This window comes from Filicampus tigris, chromosome 8 (genome assembly GCF_054856515.1).
Source record: "Filicampus tigris isolate MCC_2025a chromosome 8, RoL_Ftig_1.0, whole genome shotgun sequence".
NCBI lineage: Eukaryota > Metazoa > Chordata > Actinopteri > Syngnathiformes > Syngnathidae > Filicampus > Filicampus tigris.
In genome coordinates, this window is record NC_141224.1 from 1698004 (window position 1) to 1721955 (window position 23952).

The 23952-nt window shown below is 44.8% G+C and overlaps 1 protein-coding gene across 5 annotated transcripts in view; it reads left to right on the forward strand.

Annotated features, from left to right (window-relative positions):
* Positions 1 to 23952, forward strand: part of bbs9 (Bardet-Biedl syndrome 9) — a 101647-nt gene that overhangs the window by 47621 nt on the left and 30074 nt on the right. For 4 of the 5 annotated variants that reach the window (XM_086039404.1, XM_086039403.1, XM_086039405.1 and 1 more), the window contains 3 exons: positions 195 to 377; positions 3730 to 3979; positions 11777 to 11881. In XM_086039404.1, the coding sequence (XP_085895530.1) occupies positions 195 to 377; positions 3730 to 3979; positions 11777 to 11881 (538 nt within the window). Of the gene's footprint in view, positions 1 to 194; positions 378 to 3729; positions 3980 to 11776; positions 11882 to 12606; positions 15833 to 23952 lie in introns of those variants that run through there. The other variant, XM_086039406.1, reaches the window with a different exon arrangement.

Genomic DNA, 23952 nt, shown 5'->3' on the forward strand with positions numbered 1-23952 from the left:
GTCCGTGTCAAAGTCGAGGCTTGGGGGCCAAATCAGGCCGGCTACATATTTTGTTTAGCGGTAACCCGCTAAAGCAAATCCACTCTTTCCCTAGTCCCTAACCACTTTTTTTACAGAACTGCTGTATCTAGGTCCACATTGTAAAGCTATCGTGACGAAGAAGTAGTGACTGGATGTTGTGGCCGTCCGTCCAGGTGATGTCTCTGGCGGAGGCGGCGGAGGAGAACGCGTGTCAACTGGAGGAGGCCTTCGTGCGCCTGCGGAGCTCCACGCAGCTGCTGGTGCTGCTGCTGTCACTGGGGCAGGGCCTCACGCCCGAGCAGACCAACATCTTGGAGGCCACCATGCTGCCGCTGCTGCACGACACGCCGCAATTGGTACGCGAGCACACACACACTAACACGCGCAGTCGGACGGGTGAGTGCGCTGCCAGTTCGCCTCCCTCCCATCTAGCCGTCCCTCGTGTGCTCCCCCCTGCCTGCCGCCATGCTGATAGGCCCCTAATGAGTCCTAATGACAGGTCATCAAGACGCTAGTGACCAACCACACACACACACACACACACACACACACACACTGACAGAGAGAGAAGAACAAGAGAGTTGAAAGAAGAAGAGAGTTGAGAGCAGGGTCAGGAAGACCACACGATGACAGACAAGAAGCTGATGTTACACACTCAAAAGAAGGCAACATTATACGATTGTGCTTCTGACTCTGTTTCTGCTCCTTTGTTACTACACTTAACTCATTCACTGCCAGACATTTTCAGACCCTCTTTTACCCTGCGTTTGAAAAAATTTGAAAAACATAAATAAATACGTCAACGGCAGTGAATGAGTTAAAGGGAAGTCAACCCCAAAATTCTCTTTAAATTAATATGTTGTATGCGCCTCCACGAGTCAAAACATGGCATTCCGATTAGTACTGAGTTTGTGGAATAGGAGTTAAGCAACAGAGTTCAGCCGTACTTATCCATCTCAGGGGGCGGCCATTATGCCACTCGCTGTCGACTACAAATGACATCACAGTTGCTCAGGTAACGACCAATCATGGTTCAGCTTCAGAAAACAGGTGAGCCGTGATTGTTCGTTACATGAGCCCTGAGCAACTGTGATGTCATTTTGGCAACAAAATGTTTGGCTACAGATGTAATATTCATCAGAATGCCATGTTTAGATTAGTGAAGGCGCATAGAACATATTATCGTCAAGGATATTTTGGGGTGACTTTGTCTTTAATGACACATTCTTACAATATTATTATCATAATATTAACTCATTTAGGCCGGGAGCGTATAACTGCGTTTCTACCACTAGAACTGGGAGCGCCGTTGCGTCTTTTTACCTTTAGAGCCTTTTTTTTTTTTTAAAGATATATATATATAAGATTATGTTTGCAGACAATGACGATATCGACGGCTTTGTTACGGAATAGAGGTTGGTAATCACCACTCGATTTATTAAGAATTAAAGAATGTGCTTCTCTTCCACTGACACTTTATTTTTTAATTGAATCGATAAATAAACTGATTATAATGTCATGTTTTGACTAGTGGAGGCTCATAGAACATATTATTGTAAAGCATTTTTTGAGGTTGACTTGCCCTTTAAGTAGATTTTTCAGCTACCTACACTTTTGCATTAATGAATCTAAAATGAGTTTTGTCACCTCTGCCTCGAAGCCTGCAACGTTCTGCCGGAAGCTTCTACTGGACTTCGACACTCATTTGTGGGAGCATAATAGTCCTATTGTCAGTCACTTAATGAATTGGGCAAGTGAGACAAGGATCTCATGTGCACTCATGAAAAAAAAAAAAAAAATCCTGATCTGTCTGCTTCCAAAAACGTTCAACCGCGGCCCAGCACAGCGCCTTGGAGCGAGCCCAACGAGGAGGCGGACGCTCCAAACAGACGACATGACGTCCTGATGTGTCTGGTCTGGGGAAATGATCAGTCACGACTGTGTGAGAACAAGCCGCACTACATTGAATCAGTTGCTCACAGTCTGGAATTCTCTGCAAAAATTCTGTCAAATTCTAAGGACACAATTGAATTGAATTGTGAAGTGTTTCCAGGCAATTTGAATGTAAATACCCTTAAATCAAAGCTGAAAGTAGGTTTGTTCTCAAGCCATTTTCCACGCCCTCAAATGGGCAATAACGTGTCCAAATAACAGATGATGTGGGGACCATCCAATAGTTTCACTTCATGAAAAAAATTGTAAATTGACCGTATATGGACATGCGGAGTTGCATTTAAACACTAAACTGGTCAACGGAATCATGTCATTTCATCTAACCATAGACTATTAGCTTCATGCTAACATTGAAGCAAAACGCCATGCTAACGTAAATTAGAATCCTACTTTAAGGCACGCAGAGCAGCAACGTATACAAGCAGAGCTTCCAACAATTCTCCCAGCCGTGTAGTCTCTAATACTTGAGCTTAGTTGGGAATGGAGGAAGTAGAAGAAGGTAAATGAAGATGTCTACAGTTTTTCTAACTTCTTTCATCTTTCCTCCCAAGAAACACACTATTTAAGCAAGTCTAAATAAGTGTGTGTTGTGTGAGCGCAACCCACCTCTGGTCTCCATCAACTTAACTATAGGGGCAGAAAAAAAAAAGCTCTCTGCAGCTGTGTTCTTTTTTTTTTCTTTTTTTTTTTTTTATAACATTTCTGGAATTTTTCCGTAGCTCAGCTGGATCACATTGAAGACGTCTTCCCTTGTTGCACTGTTGACTCTGGCCCGGTGTGTTTTGTGAGACGTGATTGCTGTTCATTTATCGTCCTCATCACTGTGCTTGATTGCTTGCTGGAGGTGCCTTCTCAATGTTTCGGAACTCGGAATATGAAATAGAATTGATGGGGCCTCAGTCGGCTGTCGCTGTGAGATTACACTTGTACTGGACGCTTTGAAAGAATTTGTGCAATGTTGTTACGCAAGACGGCATCGCGCATACTGCAAATAAATGCGCCTTTAAACTCATCTTACGCTAGCTCAAAGTAGCTTGAAGGCAAAAATGACAATGCAACTGCGCCGCTGATAACCGTGATAGCTCTGGAAGTTGCAATTAAATCAGAAAAATAAATTGCTACAACCCAAAAAATATATATATAAAAACGGGGGTGGGTGTTAACAAACTATTTACAATTAAAATACGCCCCAAGACATTTGTTTCTTTTTTCATGGAAACGTAAAGGTTAGAAAAGAGATTCATTGGATTTTGTTGTATCTAAATGGTGTGTGTTCACTTTCTATATCTGCTTTGCGTGTGTGTGTGCGTGTGCGTGTGTGTGTGTGTGCGTGTGTGTGTGTGTGTGTGTCTCTGTGAGCGAGAGAAATTGTTTGAGTGTCATTGGAGGCTGAGAATAGCCAAAGTGGTAATGGGATGTTCAGGGGATTGATCAGAGCAATGGAAAAACGAAGACACACAAACACACACACAGCCGATACAGAAAATGAACACACACACACACACACACACACACACACTCCCGCAGTAACCTTGACTTTGTGTGTGTGTTTGCTCTTGAGTGCTTCAATCATTAACCGGTACACACTTATTGCTCAGCTGAAGTGTGTGTGAGTGAGGGAATAAATGTGAACGAGTGAGTGAGTGCGTGCGTGCGTAAATGGGTGGCTTGGCGGGCGGTTTTGTGCGCGTTCGAGTCGACCACCGTGACGGCGATGCACCAAAGTGATGGCGTGCGTGCGCGTGTCCCCCTCAGGGCTGGGAGGAGAGCTGCGACTCGGCCGTGTCTCACCTGCTGAGGACGTGTCTGTCCCGCAGCCCCAAGGAGCAGGCCACGGCGCTGGCCCAGGCCGGGGCCCCCGCGCTGGGCCTGCCCCGGGACACGGCCCGCCTCAAGAAGCACATCGCGCTGCTGTGTGAGCGCCTGGCCAAAGGGGGGCGCCTCGCGCTGGCCTCCGAGGCCAACGCCCAGGTCCCGGCCCAGGTCCACAACCTGGCGGCCCCCGGTGAGTCCCGCCCCGTGGCCAAAGTCCTCGCTTCGCCCTACTTCCTTCCCTCGTCTATTTTCCCCATCCTACTCGTTTTCTTCTTCCTTCTCTACTCTTTCGTTCCGTCACACCTTCTTTCCCGTTTCCCTCATGCCCTTGTTCCATCTCCTCATGCCCCTTTGCCTATCACCTTCTGTCCTTCATTCTCTCCTTTTATTCCTTAGATCTCTCACTAATTCCTCCCCCTACCTACTATGCATCCTCTCACACCTTTTCCTTCCTTCCCTTGCTGCCCTTTTCCCTATCTTCTTCCCTCTAGCACCTTCTGTCCTTCATTCCTTCCTCCTTTTATTCCTTACATCCCTCACTAATTCCTCGCTTTACCTTGTGTGCGTCCTTTTTCCCTTTCTCTCCTTTCCCCCTCACTTTCTCTCTTTTGCCCCTTCTTCCTGGCTTCCTGCCTTCACACCTCCTTTCCCTTTCCCCTCCTTCTCTTGCTTCCTTGTTCCCCCTCCTTTTCCTTCCTTCTCCAACACCTTCTGTCCTTATTTCACTCCCTCCATCCTTTATTTCCTTCTCACTTTTTTCTCACGACCCCTCTTCTGCTCCTTCCTCGCTCATACCGTTTCCTTCCTTTCCTTCCCTTTCTCCCTGTCTTCTTCCGTCTAGCACCTTCTGTCCTTCATTCCCTCCTTCTTTCACTCCCTCCACCATCTTGACTCTTTACCCAGCGTCCCCCCCTTCAACTTCTCTCCTTCCCTCCTTTTCTCTTTCCTTCCCTCTTCTCCTTGCTCCTTCGTTTCCTCAGTGGCGTGTGAAATCACTTTGTGAGAGTCCAAAACATTTGAGGGGCTCGTTGTGAAGCTGTGCTTGTCATTATCATACAGAACCACAAGTCATTTAATGAACTCTGTGTGTGTGTTTACATTTGTCTTTCCTTGTCGCCTCCAGTCCGCCGCCAGTGGTCTCTCTCTCACACACACACACACACACACACACACATGCTGGTCCACACACAAACAGCCGCTGTAAACAGTCATTTCTTTGCCATCTCAGATTTGCTTTTTCACCCATCCGTAGATGTACACACTTGTTTATGTTTCCAACAACACAGACGGCAAACATTTCCCTCTTTCTCTGCACACACACACACACACACACACACACACACACCCCTACACACACACATGCTGCAGGAATAGTGCAGAAAAAGCCCCACTTGGTGTGGGTGTTTCTGTGTAATTGGGTGTAAATGACAGCTTTTGGGAGGTAGAACATTCCTCACTTCAACACAGGCTCAGATGGACACACACAACAATAAAATGAGACATAAAATTTACAATATCGTTAATTGTAGCCTTATTGATCCAACAGCTTTATTGATCCGTGCTGTTTACAGTGAACCCCCTTTTATTGCCAGGGATATGTTCCAGACTGTTATAGGTGGAAATGCACAATATAGAGGGACCATTTCATTTTCTTTTCTTTTTTTGTTGTTGAATTTACTCAATTTTGTCAAGTGGTTGCACTCAGAGAATCATCTGGATTTAGAAACATTTTTAGTAGATGTATATCCTACTTTTTTATCCGGATGATTTTATTCATAAAATGGATTAAATTCAACACACCATTTTTTTCAGTGTAGGTTCACCCCTCCCACATGCTTTTAAAATGTATTACAAAACGCACTTAAAAATATTCCTCGGTGTCTGTTCTCACTCTCTCGTTGTCAAGAAATGGAAGGCTATCGTATAACGTCACTTTGGGGAAAGGAAAAGAAGACTCGCACTCATACGGTTCTTCCAAATAGGGGACAAGCGGGCTTGCTTCAAGATGTTTGTCACGCCCAAGATGACCGTAAGACCAAGACCTAAAACCAAGCTAATCATTCAACGTTGTCTAACGTTAATCTGTCAGCCTAACGTATAAAGTGAAACGCCGTCGACGGCGTGACAGAAAGTAGCATAGATGTGACAACAAACACAAACTTCCAAACAACTACTCATTTAACACACACACACAAACTGCTCCTTTAACACATACAGAGCAGCCTTTGTGTTTCCCAGTGATGTCTTCATATTAAAAACATTCTTGTGGTAGCCTCACGTCACTTTTTGAGGTTGACATTTTTTACAGTGCACCAAAGCAAAGTTCACACGTTTGTTTGAAAACATTCATTAGGTCCCCGCAGTCGTTTTATGAACACGATTAACTTGCATTTACTGGACAACGAAAACAGAAAAAGTGAACATAATGTGCAGCGGCGAAACGCTGTGATGTAATATTTGCAACCCTAAGCGTGTTTCTTCAAAGAACAATTTTAAATTGGTTTTCATTCGCTGTTCGCACTCATTTTTCTCGTTTTGGTTATTAATCACAACAAAGCCCAAAGCAAGCACGCACGCACACACACGTGTGCACTGCTTTTGCAGTACGCATGTGCTTGTGCGTATGTGTGCGTGAGTGTGTTACGGTTATTTTCACAGTGCTGCGTTGGTAGCTGTGGTTTGAGGCCTGCGTCTATTTTAGACTTAAAGAGAGGGGAGAGGATGGCCTTGCTGTGTGCGTGCGGATAGAGTGTGCGGAGTAAGTTAGTGTGTATATGCGCTCACATGCACCATATACTGTATTTGTGTGTGCGTCTATAGATAATGTAGAGTAAGTGTTTGTGTGCGTGCGTGCGTGTGTGTGTGTCAAGTCTTGGTGCAGCTGTCTCTGTTGTGTGTCTGCGGCGTTTAAAAATTGAAGAGTGGAGCTCCCTGAAGTTCTAAAAATAAACGCCGGGCGATCAATAATTAACACAAGCCTCCGCCAGGGCCAGGCAAAATATCAAATATTGTCCATGTTGTCATCACACACACACAAGCACACACACACACACACACACCAAAACGTATAGTGCGGTTAGGGATGAACACATTGAGTTGCTGGAAGCTTCTGTGGTCCATAAGAAGGCACTGCTCATGATGGCGTGGCGGCGGTTGTACGTTTCAGAGGGCCAGGGACCTTTCCTTTGGGTATATTTCAATTCCAGGAACTTTATTTCATCTAGAACAAGTGACTTTTGGATAACTATTCACTTTGTCGTCCAAAAGAAAAAAAAAAATCAGTCAGTCTATTTCTAGGGTGTCAAGTGGTCCCTGTGCTGTTTGGTGACATGGTGTGGTAACGACCAATCACGGCTCAGCTTCAGAAAACAGGTCAGCCGTGATTGATCGTTGTGAGCGGTTGTGATGTCATTTTCAGTCGACAGAAGTGACAAAATGGCCGCCCCCAGAGATGGCTTAAAAGATGGGTGGATTAACTCTTATTCCACAAACGCATCAGAATGCCTTGTTTCAACTAGGGGGCTTGCATAGGACATATTCTTGAAAAAAATTTGTTTGGGTTGACTTCCGCTTTAAGGCAATCAAGTTTTGAAATCAATGAATATTTGTGCCCGTGACCCTAATGAGCAGTTCAGATCATGCATGGATGGATGGATGGATGGATAAATAATCCTGTGTATTCATCGTGATTTCACTACCAGTCAAAATCATTGTCCTTATTTGTTCCCATAATCACCCAACTGTACTACAGAGAGTGAGAACCTTTGCCACTTGTCCCAGTAATGTTCCGAGAACTACAAGTTCCTGGTGGGTTTTGTGTCGTGGAATGTGTCTTCTTCCTGTGTGTGTTTGTTTGTTTGTTTGTGTGTGTGTGTGTGTGTGTTTGTGTACTTGCGCTGAGGCCGTAAATAGCGCGAAGGCCGCAGGCAAATTGGAGCTGTCGGCACAGCCGTGTCACCCTCACGTTGAGGCCGCAGCCTCCCGGAATAAAGCAGGAATGTGCTGATGAGAAGCAAAACGCACGCTGCAAGTATTTTGGGATGCAGCCGACGTGCTCGCTCCACAAAAGTGTCGCCGGGACGACAAACCCAAACCGGCCAACCCAAGCGTTCCTCCAGCTGTTGTTGACGCACCCAAACCCTTCTTTTTATTTTTATTTTCCAAATTTTTCTAGTGCAATCAAGCAGAACCCGCATTGTCTGTCTTTTTGGACAGCGGAAGTGTAAAAATCTCCCGACTCAAACATTCCGTGAATGATGTTCTTCGTTTTTAGCATCAGGGCGGGAAAGCAAACAGCACGCCATTTCTTTCCCACCCACTGTTGAGTTTCGGCAAATAATGGCAACACTTAGAGTAAAGCCCGAATCTCGCTGAGCGCCGAAGGTTTGCAAATGTTTTTTCATCAGGATTCATTCAAGGTCGCAAAGATGTTCGCCAGACATTCCTAAACATTTTTAAAGCGGAATTCAACCCCCAATAATATGCAATAATCTGTTCTCTGCGCCTTCACTAGTTCAAACACGGCATTCTGATGAATATTGCCTTTGTGGAATGTGTGTGAAGCAGCAAAATACGGCCCTTTTTAGCGATCTCGGGGGAGTGGGGCATTTCGCCACTTGCTGTCGACGGAAAATGACATCACAGTTGCTCATGCCTCAGGTAATGACCAATCACCGCTCACCTCTTTTCTGAAGCTGAGTCATGATTGGTTGTTACTTGAGCATTTGCGATGTCATTTTCAGTCGACGGCAAGTGGCAAAATGGCCGCCTGAGATGGACAAAAACGGGCGGATTAGACTACTTAACTCTTATTCCACAAACGCAATATTAATCAGAATGCCTTGTTTCAACTAGTCTTGTGGGCTTGCATAGAACATATTATTGTTAAAGACATTTTTGGGGTTGACTTCCCTTTAATGGTGGCCAAAAAATTTTTTTAATTTCTTTGCCACAAGAAAAAGTTTGAGACCATTCAAATTTTTGACGAATGTCTTTGCGAAAAGTATTTAATTTCCAAAAACAACAACAACAAAAAAGGCAAACAAGGAATGTGGAGTCATTCAAAATACGAAATGAAAAAAAAGTCCCCAAAAAACAATATTCAAGAATTAGGAACTGACTCACCATGACGGGGAAAATTACATGACCCGAGGGCGTGGCAACTGACAGCAACCGCAAGAGCAACAATGAGCCGACCGAGACAGAAAGCAGAGAAGGAAGGCCCGTCCGGCCGGCCGTGTACGCGACGACGCGCGTCAGTGGCTCTGCACAACTTATTTAATGCCCACACGGAGGCGCCGTTGGGAGCCTGAAAATGATCGTTTTTGTAGCCTGGCCCCGCAGTGGATAGATCTTAAAAGGCCGCATCTTGCCTTTCAGTGTGTACAACACATTCACATATTTCCTGGAGCGACAAGTTACTTGTGGCGTTGACTTGCAATGGCGGACAACTCCAGATGGTCACATGAACCCGAAAAACTCCACCTTCCTCAATCTTGCTGCTTCAAAATAGTGCTTCGACGCTTGTATCGTTCTGCTGGTACAGGGAAAAAGTGAACCAGTATTCAATCGAATCAAAACAAAGTCAACAAAAACACAAGTCATGACAAAAAAAAAATATATATAAAGAACTTAACACTTTCATGACGCAACAAAGAAGCCTGAATCTAACATTTTAAATAGGATAAAAATATCTTGAAATTTAGGACCAAATGAAAGGCTTGAAACAAAAGATGAATGAACTTTCCATTTACAATTAGTACTACAGACTAACATAAAAATGTATTGAGTATTGAGTTTCCATTGAGTTGCGTCGCATCCTTTGTGTAAGTGTGTGTGTGTGTTTCACTCTCACACTGAACGCTCCTAAAAGCAGCACCCTTTTCTTACCTGATGTTGTTATAAGGCTGAGGTCGGTCCACACTCACACATGTCCGCACACACCCCCACACGCACATGCAAACACATTCCCACCAAAATTGTTAGACAGCATTGGGGGGGGGGCGAAAAAAATGCCAAAAAGTCTCTGGCCTTACAAAAACACCTGCCAAATTAAGAGCGAAGCATATCCCATTTCAAACAAGTGTGTGTGTGTGTGTGCGTGTGTGTGTGTGTGTGCGTGCGTGCGTGTGTGTGTGGGTGAAGCCACATGCTGCGCTCTCACCAAACTGAACAAGAGTGGCTTTAGAAAGGCCAGGATAAATATTAGGGAGGGTTTAGGCTAATCTTCACACACACACAAAGGGGGTGGGGACACGCACATTCTCAGACAACTTAAGGTCGACATGATAGCAGACGCACATGCAGTCTCCTATACGTGCATCAACACACACGCACGCACACACACACACGGGAAGGGGACACAAAGGCAACATGTGTGCCGCGGATGTTAACGGAAAGCAGCGTGAAACTGGGAATGATCCGTAGGGATGAGAGGAAATGAGGAGTGAGCAAGGAGCCGGGAAGGTTGGGGGGGGGGGGGGGTGGATGAGGGGATGGAAGGAGGAGAGGAGAGAAAGCAGGGAGGGATGAAGAAGAGGAGCAGCGGGTGGACAAAGCAGGGAAGGAGCAGGAGCAGAGGAGAAGAAGGAGGGATGATGAGGATGACACAAGGAGGAATGAATAATAGTAGTAACCAGGCAGGCAGGAGGAAAAGAGTGATGAGAAGATGAATTAAAAAGGATGAGAAGAGCAGAAAGGAGGTAGGTGAGAGCACCACAAAAGCGGGAAGGAATGAGGAGGATACAAAGGAGAAGGAGGGAAAGGAGGAGCTAATGGATAGAGGCAAGGAGAGTGAGGAGGGAGGATGATGTGGAGGAAAAGAGGAGATGGAAGGGATGAGGAGAGTGCATGGAGGGGCAAAAAGGGCGATGGGGAGGTGCTATCAGGAACTAATGAAGAGAGGACGAGAAGGTGTGAGGAAGGAGCGATGAGGAGGAGAGGAAAGTGATGGAGGAAAGCACTTGCAAGTGAGGAAGCGGAGGATGTGCGGGGGGGGGGGGGGCGCAGGCAAAGACTCATGAGGAGGAGAGGACATGGATGAGATAGGCCGGCTAAGGAGGAGAGCTGGGTGAGGAGCCGACGGAGAGAAAGCAGGGAGGAAGAGGAGCAGGAGGCCATGGGAGGAAAAACGGGGGCCAGACGTGGGGGGTGAGGAGGACGATGATGAAGAGGAGGAGACAGGGAGGAGGGACGGACGGCAGACAAGGCGTCCGATTCATCCATCTCAGGAGCTCCTGAAATCCCTCAGTGATCCCTGGACTCAAGCGGGGATTTGCTCACGCACACACGCACGCACGCACACACGCACGCACACACTCGCTATTGGCTGTTTCTTCTTCTGTGATCCATCATCTGACATCATAAAATGACTTACATGCTTCTTTTTTTGGGGGGGTTCACTCATTCTTGACATTCACCAAGACAAGACAACGTATGACTGTGCTGATTTATGCTGAACCATTCGCTCCGACCAAGGTCGTTTCGTGAGCAGAGATTTGAAAAGCACAAGTACTGAAACATCTCCCTTACTTCACTAAAAGTACCAAAGTACACACTGCTGAATGTACCGAAGTAAAAAAGTCAATTCCGGCTCAATAATGAAATGAAAAATTCTGCTCATTTGGGAAATCCAAGCAACTATATATCACTATCCCTAAGTTCCTTTTTTTTTTTTTTTTTTTTTTTTTAGCAATTCCCAAAACAAAAGGTGTGACATATTAACCTCCTCCTACCATATTTCTCAACAGATTCAAACCATTCCAATTTGAGATTGCTCCGCTTATTCAGGATGTTTGGGGCAACTTAGAACATTGCCCACATCGCCAAATCAAATTTTCCCTCCTCTTTGCATATTTCTCATCCAAACCGTTCCAGCTTCAGGTCTCACATTTCAGCAATCAAATGAATTTCGGAATATTCCGGTGAATTCACCCGCAAATTTCTTCAGAAATGAGTAATAATACTAATCCTAATTTCTGTCATTCAGGCGGCGTGGAGCCCATCGCCGAGCTGGCGGGAGACGAGACGGAGGAGCCTCAGGACGCCACCAAGTTCGTCAAGAAGAAACAACCTTCAAAGAAAACCAAGAAAGGTACCATCTCCTCCTCTTCTTCCTCTTCCTCCTCTTCCTCCCTCCTCTTCCTCAGTTTGAGAGCAGCACACTTCCATCCAATGCATCACCGATATGATCATAGAGAATATATGAGGAAGGAGACGCGCACAAACAAAACACAAATACACGCGTGCGCAGTTTCAAAATTGACATGCACTGAGGTCGCTTTGTCTTTCCTACAGCAGGAAGGTTACTTTCTCTTTGATGGGCTCTTCCTTCCTTCGTTAGCTTACCATGTGTGAGCGCGGGTGTGTTTAGTGTTAATCCTGCCTGGCGTCTCCAATAATGAGAAAGGGACGTGTGGGACACACACGCACACACACACACGCGACACACAAACACCTGCGGCAACCATGACTGCAGCTCATTTTGGGACCTGAGCCGCCTCTTCTTCTTGCCGATAATTATGCCGCATCTTCCAAGTGGGGCTCAGTGCTGCCCGCCGCGCTGTGGCACGTTGTGGTACCGCAGTGACGGCACGGCGCGCAACGCTGGATTCCGATTGGACAAATGTGAAAACGCATCAAAGTGATAGCTTGAAAATCTGCCACATAGCGGGGGTTCACCGTGCCTTTGTATGAAGCAGACACCCACCCCCCCAAAAGCTGCACCCCCTCTCCGCCGTATGAAGCAGACATGGCCCAAGGCTCTGGCGTCCCTCTGTTCACCTCGTTCGCCTTCATGTACAGTCTGTGTCGTTTCAGGACAGGAAGTGACTTTTGATTGACTTGAAAGGCATCAAAAGGTGTCTGGTGGGCGGGATGTCAGAAAGGAGCCACCCAACCCCACCCCACCTGCTCATATGTTCCCCCTAAGACACACTTCAAAGACGTATTCCTTCTGATTCTGCAGCCCACCTGGGATTACAGACACCGCACACGCGCACACACACACACACGAACATTAGCTCTCTATTTGAACCCTCACAATCCAGCTACTGTTTTATTTATCTGCTAACTGCTAACAGCCTGCGTATTTGTAGCGTCTGCTAATTGCTAACAGCGTGACTATTTATAGCGTCTGTGAATTGCTAAGAGCACGCGGCATCCTCAAACTGTGTGGAAACACAGCCGCGCATTCACATTAGCCACAAACACGAGCTGTTAGCATCCATGGCTGGCTAATGTTTATGGCACACGGGATGGTATCTATTAGCAGGCTCCATTAGCAATTAGCCGAGAGTGTTAGCACGATGGTAGCGCTCAACCATTAGTTACGTCAAAGCTGTTAGCCGAGTTTGACCGAGGTCGTGATGCTTTATGGGGAGTATTGCTAAGTGTGGGTGTGGGTGTGTTTACATAAACAGCTTGAGGCGTAGCAGCAGCACAGTGGACAAGTGGTTAGCACGTCTGCCTCACAGCTCTCAGGTTTGGGGTTTGACTCTACATTGAAGACTAATTTGTTCGGAACTGCGAGTGTGAATGCTCGTATGTACGTGAGCCCTGAAATGAACTTGCGACCAGTTCATTGTTGGTCAATGTACCCCGTCTTTGACTACCAACCAAGCCATTTTCCATTGGAAGACTTTTCCTTTCTTTGCGTTCTTCTTCTGCAGTTTCTAATTATTTGAGTGTGATCAAACCAGGAAATTGGTGTGCGGGCGTATGGCGTCGCGTATTACATTTTCCGCAAGTCAGCATTAAATCTCTCGCCTCGCCATCGAGTAGAGGGCTGGCTTCTGGTAATTTGGTGGGGGGTGAAATGTTCAAATTCTATGTTTTTAGCTTTTAGTTGCATGTTGGAATGCCGCAGCAGTTGGTATTTTTGCCTCTTCGGGGGGGTTCCGTGGCCTTAAATTGGTGCGTTGACTAAATTACAGCTGGTGTTCTGGAGCATACGTCCCAACTCAAACATGTCCAGTGCGTCATTCTCAAAATAACTGTACTCACGTATGCCGCTCGCTCTCGCCCTCCTCGTGGGTGTCCTGAACCTCGCAAACCCAAAACGCACCCGACGTCCCATAAGGAGTGTCTTTTTCTGTGGGTCCGACAGATGTCCTCGTTGGAAGGAAATCAGGTGGTAATGTTGACTTTTTTTTCTCAGATGCAATGCAAGGAAATGCAATTTTGGTAATGCAGCAAGAATTACGCATTGTGCATTTAAAACTAGCACATAGCTTTGCTTCAGATAAGTCCGATTAGCTTAATGCTAACAAACAATGCAAAACACCAAAGACAAGCTCACAAATAGCATCAGCGTTCTGGTTGTGTAAGTTTAAGCAATAGATATTTGAACACAAACAGTGGAGCAAGGCATATATTCTTCATCCTCTGTAAAGAACAAGTCTGGCGTCTCCATGTCCAGTCACACCAGAAGTAGCAGCACAATCTCCACTGAATTGAAATAAAAAATGTGACAAAATACAGGCGAATTCTTTACATTATATCTAATGATGTCATTACTGTATGTTTTTATGAAGAAGAAGAATATAGTGTGCTGTTTTTCTTACTAACAAACCCATTACAAAAATGTTAGTCATGCTTTGGGAGGCAGATTGTTGCTCTATTACCTTTGTGTCGTGTTTAGCTTTATTGAACATTTGTGTGTTTATCTTTGAGCTTTTTTCTTAAATTCCCTTGGTGACGTTGGCCTGAGCACTTGCATATAAAAGATTGAAAGCTGGATTAGTCCTAAATGGCTCGCGCGTGCGTGTGTAATCGTAGCCTGCTTGTTAAAAGCTACCATTGAGGTCATGACCTGGTCACAGTAAACAAAAGAGAAATTGTAGCGAATCAGTCAACGTGTGAAACATTTTGACGCTCGTCCGACTTTCTTAACGTATTGTCTTATGAGCAGTGTTTTTGACGAGCGACGTTGACGGCCGGCCCGGGCGCTGTGTTGACGGAGCGCCGACGGGCTTTCACGCCAGCATTATGTAGCGCTAATGTCACTGCCGCCGCATTATCTGATTGACTATTTTTGGGCCACATCAAATGCTGCCGGCCGGCTATTATGTAAACATGATCCACATATTTGTTACCATTGTCACCAGTGGAAAGTTGAATGTGCGTCTAAGCCCCCGCAACAGCCGCTAGCTCCCGTCACTGACCTTCGGGAACCTTTGCAAAGCGTGTCTTTAATCTGACTTTGATGCCGGCTAAACGCCGAGGCCCAATCACATTTTAAACATCGAAAAGAAATTCGAGCATGTGTTTCAGTGCGTGTTTGTTGGCAGCCAAACATTGTGCAAGTTTCAAACATGAGCCGTGATTTTTTGGACTTTGTTTAGATTCGATTTTTGTTTTGGTTCGTGTTATGTCACCTTTTCCCATGCCCCTATTGTCAGCCCTCTTCCTTGCGTCGACCAATCAGCTCCCTCCAGCCATTCATGACTTGTCCAGGTGTGCCTCGTTATCTCGTCAATTTGTTTGTATTCACGTCGCCAAAGTCAGTTCCCCTGTTTTTGTTGTGTATTGTGTGGATCACAGATCAAAAGATGAATATGAGACAAGTTGGTTGCAGCAGAAAGATATCTGAAAACTACAAAACCATTTTGTCAGGCAGTTTAGAAAAATGCAACCAGATGAATTGCGAGAAGCTTCATCATGCAGCAATGAGCCAAAACACAACAAAGGACTTCATCAGGGAGAAAAAGTGGAAGGTCTTCGACTGGCCGAGTCAATCACCGGACCTTAACCCAAATGGAGCATGCGTTTGACCTCCTGAAGAGGAGACTGAAGGAGAAACCCGCAGAAAGAAACAAGAACTGATAGAGGCTGCAGTCAAGGCCTGGAAAAGCCTTTTGAATGGCGAAAGCAACCGTCTGGTGAAGTCAACGGGTCGCAGGCTCGATGCAAGTAACGATCGCGCCACCAAATATTCTTCGCTTGAAGTTCATTCAAAAATGCCCGTTCCAATACTTTTGCTCACATGAAAAGTGTGTGGCTTCTAACAAAAGATGCTCTTGTTTAACACATCTAGATGTAAATAAACAGCTGGAATTTTGAACTCTTGTCTCACATTCATCTTCGGATCAGAAACCAAAATGTCTTCAGTGGACAACAAAAAACAAAGGAATTGACCTTGCCGTTCCAATACTTTTGGAATTTCTTGCTTTATTTCAATCTGTGTCTGTGCATCGTCGTCATACGTCATGTTTTCTTGACTGGTGATGGTGAGTCTTTTTTACTTTGAATCATGTTTTTTTTGGCTTTGTTCATTAATTATTTTGATACTTTCACATGTCTTGTTTGCCTTTTTTTTGTTTTCGAAAACATATCCTTTGAGTGCATCCTGCGCTCGTGTCTTCTCTTACTGCTTCCCTGCGGTTGAGTCCTCCGCCTTTTTCCAGAAACACCACGGAAACCTAAACCCGTGATATATATGCGGGGAAGACATTGAAAACATAGGGGGTTGAATATGGATAGATGCATGAAGCATGAAAAACGTCAAAATCACGCAAAAACGTTGACCGGTGTTGGCTCTGCGGGCACAACATAGGGAAAATATTCGTAAAGATGCGAAAACCTTTGCAAGAAATGAAAGCTGTGAGAAAGACATGGGAAAGCGTCGAATAAACATGGCAAAGACATTCAATTCCATCAAGGAAGACGACGTGCAAGGTCACGGGAAATGAAACGCAATGGCGTGGCTCCGGCAAGCGCTCTTCTTGAGACAAAGCGGCCGGGCGGGCGGCCTTCATGCTTTGCTGGTGTAGCATGCAACACGGTGCAACACGGAACACGTGTGGACGAGTTGCAGCAATGATTGGTCTTCCTCGGGGAGGAAGTTGAACTTCCAGAGTGGAGGAAGTTCAACTTCACACTCGGCTGCTGCTTTTCACATCACAAGCAAGCGAATGTGTAGCTTGGCTACACGTGACGTACGTGCCGTTGCAGCCAGCAATTTCATTTTTGCCACTCCAGCTTTACATTACTATCACTACAGATTACATTACTACTTTGAGTATTTGACATTACAGTTGACTCACGGCAGTTTTGGATTACCTTTCATGACTATTGTCAAATATGACATTTCTTCATTGCTTGGCATGACAGTCCAAGCATGCTAGCCCACGTATGTCTTGTCACTTCATTTTACATTACGATCACTGCATATTACATTGCTATTGCGACATACTGCATTACTATACACGACTTTACTATTGCTACATGTTTCATGTTTACTTTCATATTATTACGTTGCATTGCAGTCAACTTTGCGTTACATTACTTTGCTTTTACCACAGATTACTTTGTTTTTTTATGACTCAATATTATATTACTTTACATTACATTACAGCCCACTCTGAGCCACTCATTTTACATCTGTCACTTCATCTTTACATCACATTACCAGTGCTGCATATGACATTGTAGTATTTTTCTCACAGAATATTACTTTGTTACAGCCAGCTGCTCCATCATCATGATATTATTTAGCATTACTTGAGTATTGCTACATATCACATTACATACGCTTGGCCCTATTTCGTCTGACGCTTCACTTTTGCTCGACATTACTGTTGCGACACATTTTACTACGTTCCTGTTACTTGATAATATATTGCTAAAATTCTGAGCATTCCATTACTACTACTATGATAGTATGATATACTTTTCAGCTTAATCCTATTCAGCACCAATGCTTACCAGGGCTGCACAATATATCGAAAAAAGTATTGATATTGCCAGTATAGCAATAAAACAAGCAATAAATTTCCCATGGATTTGGATGCTTTTCTCCAAATTTGGCCACTTGCCATCCAATAGTCCGAGAATTTTAAAAAGTTCTTTCATTACATAACAAAAATGTCATTTCTTTAGGTACATGTTAACTATCGCAATTATATCAATATCGCTTTATTCAACAACCATATCGCATGTTTTTCCAATATCGTGCAGCCCGAGTACTTACATTGCTTTACTATTGTGATTACTGCATTACTATTACTATGAATACATGTCACATTACATTACTGTAGCAGTACTGCATATTGCTGGTAGTTCACTGCCGTACAAGATTTGCCTTTCCTTCCCTTTTGGCACGTTTTTGTTCGAATCACTTCAAGTAACAAATGTTTCTTTATGTCATTTCAGAATAGCCAATAAACTTGAATATGTAATTGCCGTTGACGATATGTTATATTTATACACGTGTTGGATATAAGAAAGCGATACGCTCGAGAGAAGCAGCCCTTTTGGATAAAGAGCCCCTTTGTCCGCACATTTCTTTCCCCAAAACGTATCTCCACAAGTCCCACAGACAGCTTGGGCTTTTTTTTTTTTTTCCTCCCCGGTGCACCCACCCACACATTATGTTATTAGTTATAATTTCTTCACTACTGTTTGATCCCCAAAAGGACAAAAATGGCCAACCAATGGACTGTTTCTCCCAGGGATCTGCTCATATTTAACTCATTTCACATCCATTATCAAAACATTCATCTTCTGAACCACTGCATTCATAAAGCGTTGGCGCGCGCACGCGCGTTAAGTTTATCAAAGGAGACGTGTCAATTAGCTGGGGGCTACACAAGGCAGAGCCAGAGTTCAAAGTTCAAGCTGGGGGTTATTCGTCAGCTGTCACTAGCTATAAAAACTTACTGTGTTCCTCAACACACACGTACACGCGCAGTCTTCGTGTGTGTGTCCAGCCTGACAAATGTGCATTTTTGCTGCTATGTAAACACCAATGATTCACTGTGACTTTGAAGACATACTTACATATATATACGTACTTGGATATATATTTTTATATGCTTGAAAAATGATGAGCGTTTTCCTTGTAAAGTCAACTAGATCATAAAAACAACGTTTAGTGGGTCAGCTTTGAAAGACAAACAAAAGGCTACAAAAACACACTCGGGACCACAGATGTGCGTGTATGTGTGGTGTTCCACTCGGCGTCGTGTATGATGTAACATAACATGCAGCAGACGTGTTCTGTCCTCACTCTGCGTGGTAAACCTGGGCAAATTTGTGCAATTCAAAAGGCCCGTCACCAACATGTTTCATAGTTTTTGTGTTTGGGTGAACTAATGGAGTTAGGAAACAGCAAATCAAATCAACTTGTGGTCGACACTGAAGGTGGTTTCACATATTTGCTCATTTATTGAGCCATCCCAGAAGGAAAATGTGGTGAGGCCGCTTGGGAAGGTCTTCTCTGGCTGAACCTTTGCCGATTCTTCGCGTCGAAGCAATCGGGCGTTCGCGCTACGCGGTCGTGAATCGGAGCGCTTCCTCGATGTGATCGGTGTCGTTTCTCTCTCGGCCTTGGCGCTCGCTCAAAACAAAGAACAAAGTACGACCGCAGACGGCAAGATTTAACAACCTCCTCAGACGCTGCCCCGCGCCCATCCTGTGTGTGTGTGTGTGTGTGTGCATGTGTGCGCGCGCGGGTGTGTTTAAGTGATTATGTGTGCCAGTGTGTACGTACGTGCGTGACGAGAGTTTGTGTGTGAGCGTCTCAGCATGGGTGAATTTGTGAGTGTGAACGCATTCACGTGTGTGCGTACGACCAATTGTGAGAATGTGTGTGTTTTTGTGTGTGTGTGTTTGTGCAGTTCATGCGTGTGCATGTTTGCGTGCTAGTGAACGTGTGTTTGTGTGTTTGCATGCTTGTGTGTGTGAACACAGAGGACATGATTAGTTCCCTTCATTAGGCTAAGGGACCGGGCTCCTCTCCATAGCAAATATTGGACCATGGAAATGAGACACACACGCACGCACGCGCACACAACCACCAACACTAACTCACACTTTGAGGAGACACACCTGAAGCACTCATCTAATGAACCCGCAGTCCCGGACGGCACATTCCCCATTTATTCAGCAAATGTTCCTATATACAAACGCGCACGCGCGCAAAGATGCCAAAGTAAACGGGAGCACGGGTTGCGGCTGGCCGGCGGCTTTAATTATTCCCAGCGACTAATGAGACTCGATCAGTTCCAGACAGACGCGCTCACCCCGGCCGAGGCGCATCGCCGCTTCCGTCCGCAAACACCCACGCGGCCACCGCAGACGCGCACATCAAGCCGCCATCTGTACTCATCACGCTCATGCCGCTTCCGTTAGCGGGGCCATTTTGCCCGCCGCGGCCGCCGGACATTCAAGACGCTAGCCGCCGCTGCTGCAATCCTTGCAGCAACTATTTCAAAGTTGCTTTCGCCTATATTATTTCATCTCAATTTTAGAAAATATTTGAACCCTTTCACGCATTCATTATAATTTGATGTAATTATTTAAAATATAAATATATTTTTTAGATTACTAAATATAGGCGAGAGCAACTTTTAAATAGCTGTCCTCTGTAGTGACTGCTGTGCATGAAAGGGTTAAAGAAAGCATTCCCATCCACCTGTGTGAACAGTGGATGCTGAAATGCATCAAAGTGGGTTTTGAGTATCGTTTAAAAACAATTTGTTTAGCAGCCTGTCGGATTCTCTGTTTGCCTCCGTGTTTTGGGAAGCAACGCTATCTCCAGGGTGTGATTACACGCTTGAAAAACACACAATTGCGTGTGGGTGGGTGTGTGTGTGTGTGTGTTAAGAGATGCAACATGCCCCCATTGTGGCAGTCGAACGCTGTAAGATGGTCGGCAAAAAAATGCGCATTTGCATGCGCTTACGTTCATAACACAGCCGCACACGCCGCAGGCGTGCAAAAATGCACACAATCTTTTTCCTGTCGCCCACACACGCACATCGAGGTTATTGTAGTTAGTAGGAACTAACACGCAAACATACTGAAAATAGTCTTGGTTGAATTGACCCAACTTTATTCTGTCAAGTGGTTGCATGAAATGATAACATCTGGATACATTTTGACATCTAGTTAAAAAATGCATCTGGATCAAGATGATTTCATTTTGTGCAACCACTTGACAAAATAAAATAGCATAAATACAAACATTTTTTGTTCAGTGCAGTCGTATAAGAACTGTAGGTTACTTTAGTACACCTGACCTTTTTTCTTTTATTCATCTTGTACTTGTACTTGTACACGCCATCAATTAAAAAAAAAGTTCAAACCTATACTAAAACTAATCAAAATTAATCTAAAATGAATCATTTTCAAAAACAAATAGAAACTAGCAAATTTGCTCTGAAAATGTATTAAAATTCACCAAATTGCACTTGACAAACACTCCCATCTATTACAAAAACTAAAACGTATACTAAAACTAACAAAAAGTCACCTTAAAAGGAATCATTTGCCAAAAACAAATAGAAACTAACAAATTTGCTCTAAAAATTAATTAAAACTCTCTGAATGTAATAAACAAAAGTCAAAATGGAATAAAAACAAACTATAATGAAAAATCCCAAACTATTACAACCCTGGCGCACACGCACGCACGCACGCAGCATGTCGCGATGTGCTGTGCTGGCTGTTAGTGCAGGAAGAGGCTTTAATGAAGACAAAACGCCAGGCCACGCCCACAGGAAGTGGACGCTGACGCTGCCTTGCACACAATCGGTGTCAGGCGAATGTGTGTGCGCTTCAGCTCATCTGCGCACGCACACGCACACGCACGCTTAGAATAGTCAGGAAGAAAGCAGCTTGTGCATTTCCAAGCAATTTCTTGAAAAAGCGCCGCCATCACTGCGCACTGCTTCCCATCTGTGTTGCACGGCGCCTGAAGTTTGGAGGGTGTCAGTCTGTGTTTTGCTGGATGTGCTTGTGTGTGTGTGTGTGTGTGTGTGTGTGTGTGTGTGTGTGTGTATGCATGTGTGTTGACAGCCATGTTGTGCGGTGAAAGTGCTGTAAAAACACGCCGCCGCCGCGTGAGATTTACGACTGCGATGAATCATCATGGCTGCCGTCCTTGAGCCCAGCGTCGCCATAGAAACCGAGGACGGTGTGTTCATGTGTGCGCACTTTGTGTGTCCAACACGTGTGAATTGCGAACCCCCCTAATTTTAAGCGTCTTTTTCTTATTGTTGGTGGTGGTCTTTAGAGTACGCAGGCAGGTCCGAATTTGGAGTTGCGCACCTTCTGTGTACATTGTCCCACAACATACTAAATTAAGAGTACGAAGAAGAGGCGGAGAAGGTCCCCAACTAAGTTCCAGTGACTATGCCAGTGGGTTTTGTTGCATGCTCTGTTTATATGTTGTTGCGACATGTTTATCAAAGTAGCACTTGTATGAATGTTTTTAATACCGTAACATGTATGCTAACTTTAATTGGCACGTCTATGGTGTTTCAAATATACGTTAGCATTAAGCTAATGGATTTTTGTTAGATGGAATTCCACGGGTTTGTTGAACATATTGGTGTTTAAATAAGCACGTTAGTTCTTCTCTGTTTTATTTGATCTATTTTACAGCTTGAAGCAAAGCACACGTTTGGCCTGTTATTTGTCGAACTTTGCAAGTGAGTCTTTCCGTGTGGCGTTTTAAAGTGTCCAGTGCTGTGGAATATTGATCGGCGACATTTGTACTGTTCAAGTATGTCGAGGGCTGAAGTTTCAATGATCCGTACAGTAATACTGTTCCGCAGGGATGGGCAAAATTGGCAAACATTTGCCAAGTGCCACTGTAGAGTTTGAGTCAACTGTTTAGGGAATTGATGGCAAGAGGGAAGAATCTCTGCGAATGTCTGCTGGTTTTGGTGTGCATGGTTGGATAGCGCCTACCTGAGGGGAAGAGCCGGAAGAGGTGGTGACCTCAAATTGGTGTGCAGTCAAATTTTGGACTCATTTCCAAGCTGCCTTTTATTTGTAAAATTCTGGAAAAAGTAGTGCTGGTAGGTTGACACAGGGCAGTTGGACAATGCGAGGGGCAGCTGAGGCGAAGGGTTTCCTGAGGTCCACGATCATCTTTACAGTCTTGAGCGTATTCAACTGTTGTGTCCGCACCAGAGCGCCACCTGCTGCACTTCCTGTCCGTATGCAGACTCGTCACCGTCTTTTGATGAGGCCGACGACCGTGGTGTCGGTCTGCAAACTTCAGGAGTTTGATAGCTTGTTGCGCCGAGGTGCAGGAGAAGAGCAGTGGAGAGAGGACGTATCCTCGGGGGACCCCATACTGCTCTCTCATTTAAAACAACATCAGCATTCTTGTTACAGTTGTCCACCCTAGTTATCAATATTATAAGTACTCAAGTACAAGCAAAGCAATCCTTATTTATAAAGTGTTTATTCCCAAAGCCAAAGTATTCGTTTCGGATGCGGCCTCGGCCAGCTTTCCTGTCGACTCTTTGCAGACTCCATGTTGCCGTGTCGCTTTCACGCTGCAGTGGAAGTGGTGCAGACGGATTCTCTTCAAATGACTGAGTCCAGATAGGCGAGCTATAATTACGCCGCGTGTGCGGTTCTGTGTCAAATCGCTCCGCTGACTGCACATTCCTACATTTTGTGTATTTTTACAGCCCCGTAATGCTGCCGCTGCTTTGTCACTGAAACACACCCCCACACACACAGTGGTAATACACACTAGATGTGGTTAAAGTACTTACTCTCTCTACTTAGGTAGTAGCACAGATATTTGTTGAGGGGGGGTCCGGGGGGTAGACTCTGGTTAAAATAGAACTACTGAGTCAGCTTCCGTTGAAATGTTTTTCTATATAGTGGACCCCGCTATTTACGATATCCGTGTACAATTGACAAAAAAGAAGCAAACATTGTTTAAAATATTGGAAACAAATTTGAAATATGTGAATCTACGTGCGCCAAACCGCGAGTATGCGGGGGTCCACTGTACATCTTTTTTGATGGCTTGGCAGCTGGGACAATGAAAACACATCTTGACACACAAAATAGTTTTCCTCTTATTAACTTAGCAAAAAAAAAAAAAGAAATCATGTTACGTATCGCATGTAGTTATGTTGCAACCGATGGGTCAGTCAGCTAAAAGCATACAATTCCATATGAAACTTGTTGCACATCTTTGCGAAACGCATATCGCACGTGCCATTATCATCATCATGATGTTTTTTTTCGACATATTGTGCAGCCCTAGAGAACATCGTGAAATCAAAACAGGATTTCTGAACGTTTGTCTCATATTCGTCTTTTGACCCGAAACCGAGTTGTCTTTCAGTAGACAACAAAGAGAAAGCAATTGACCTTGCCGTTCCAATAATTTTGGAAGGTTCTGGCGAT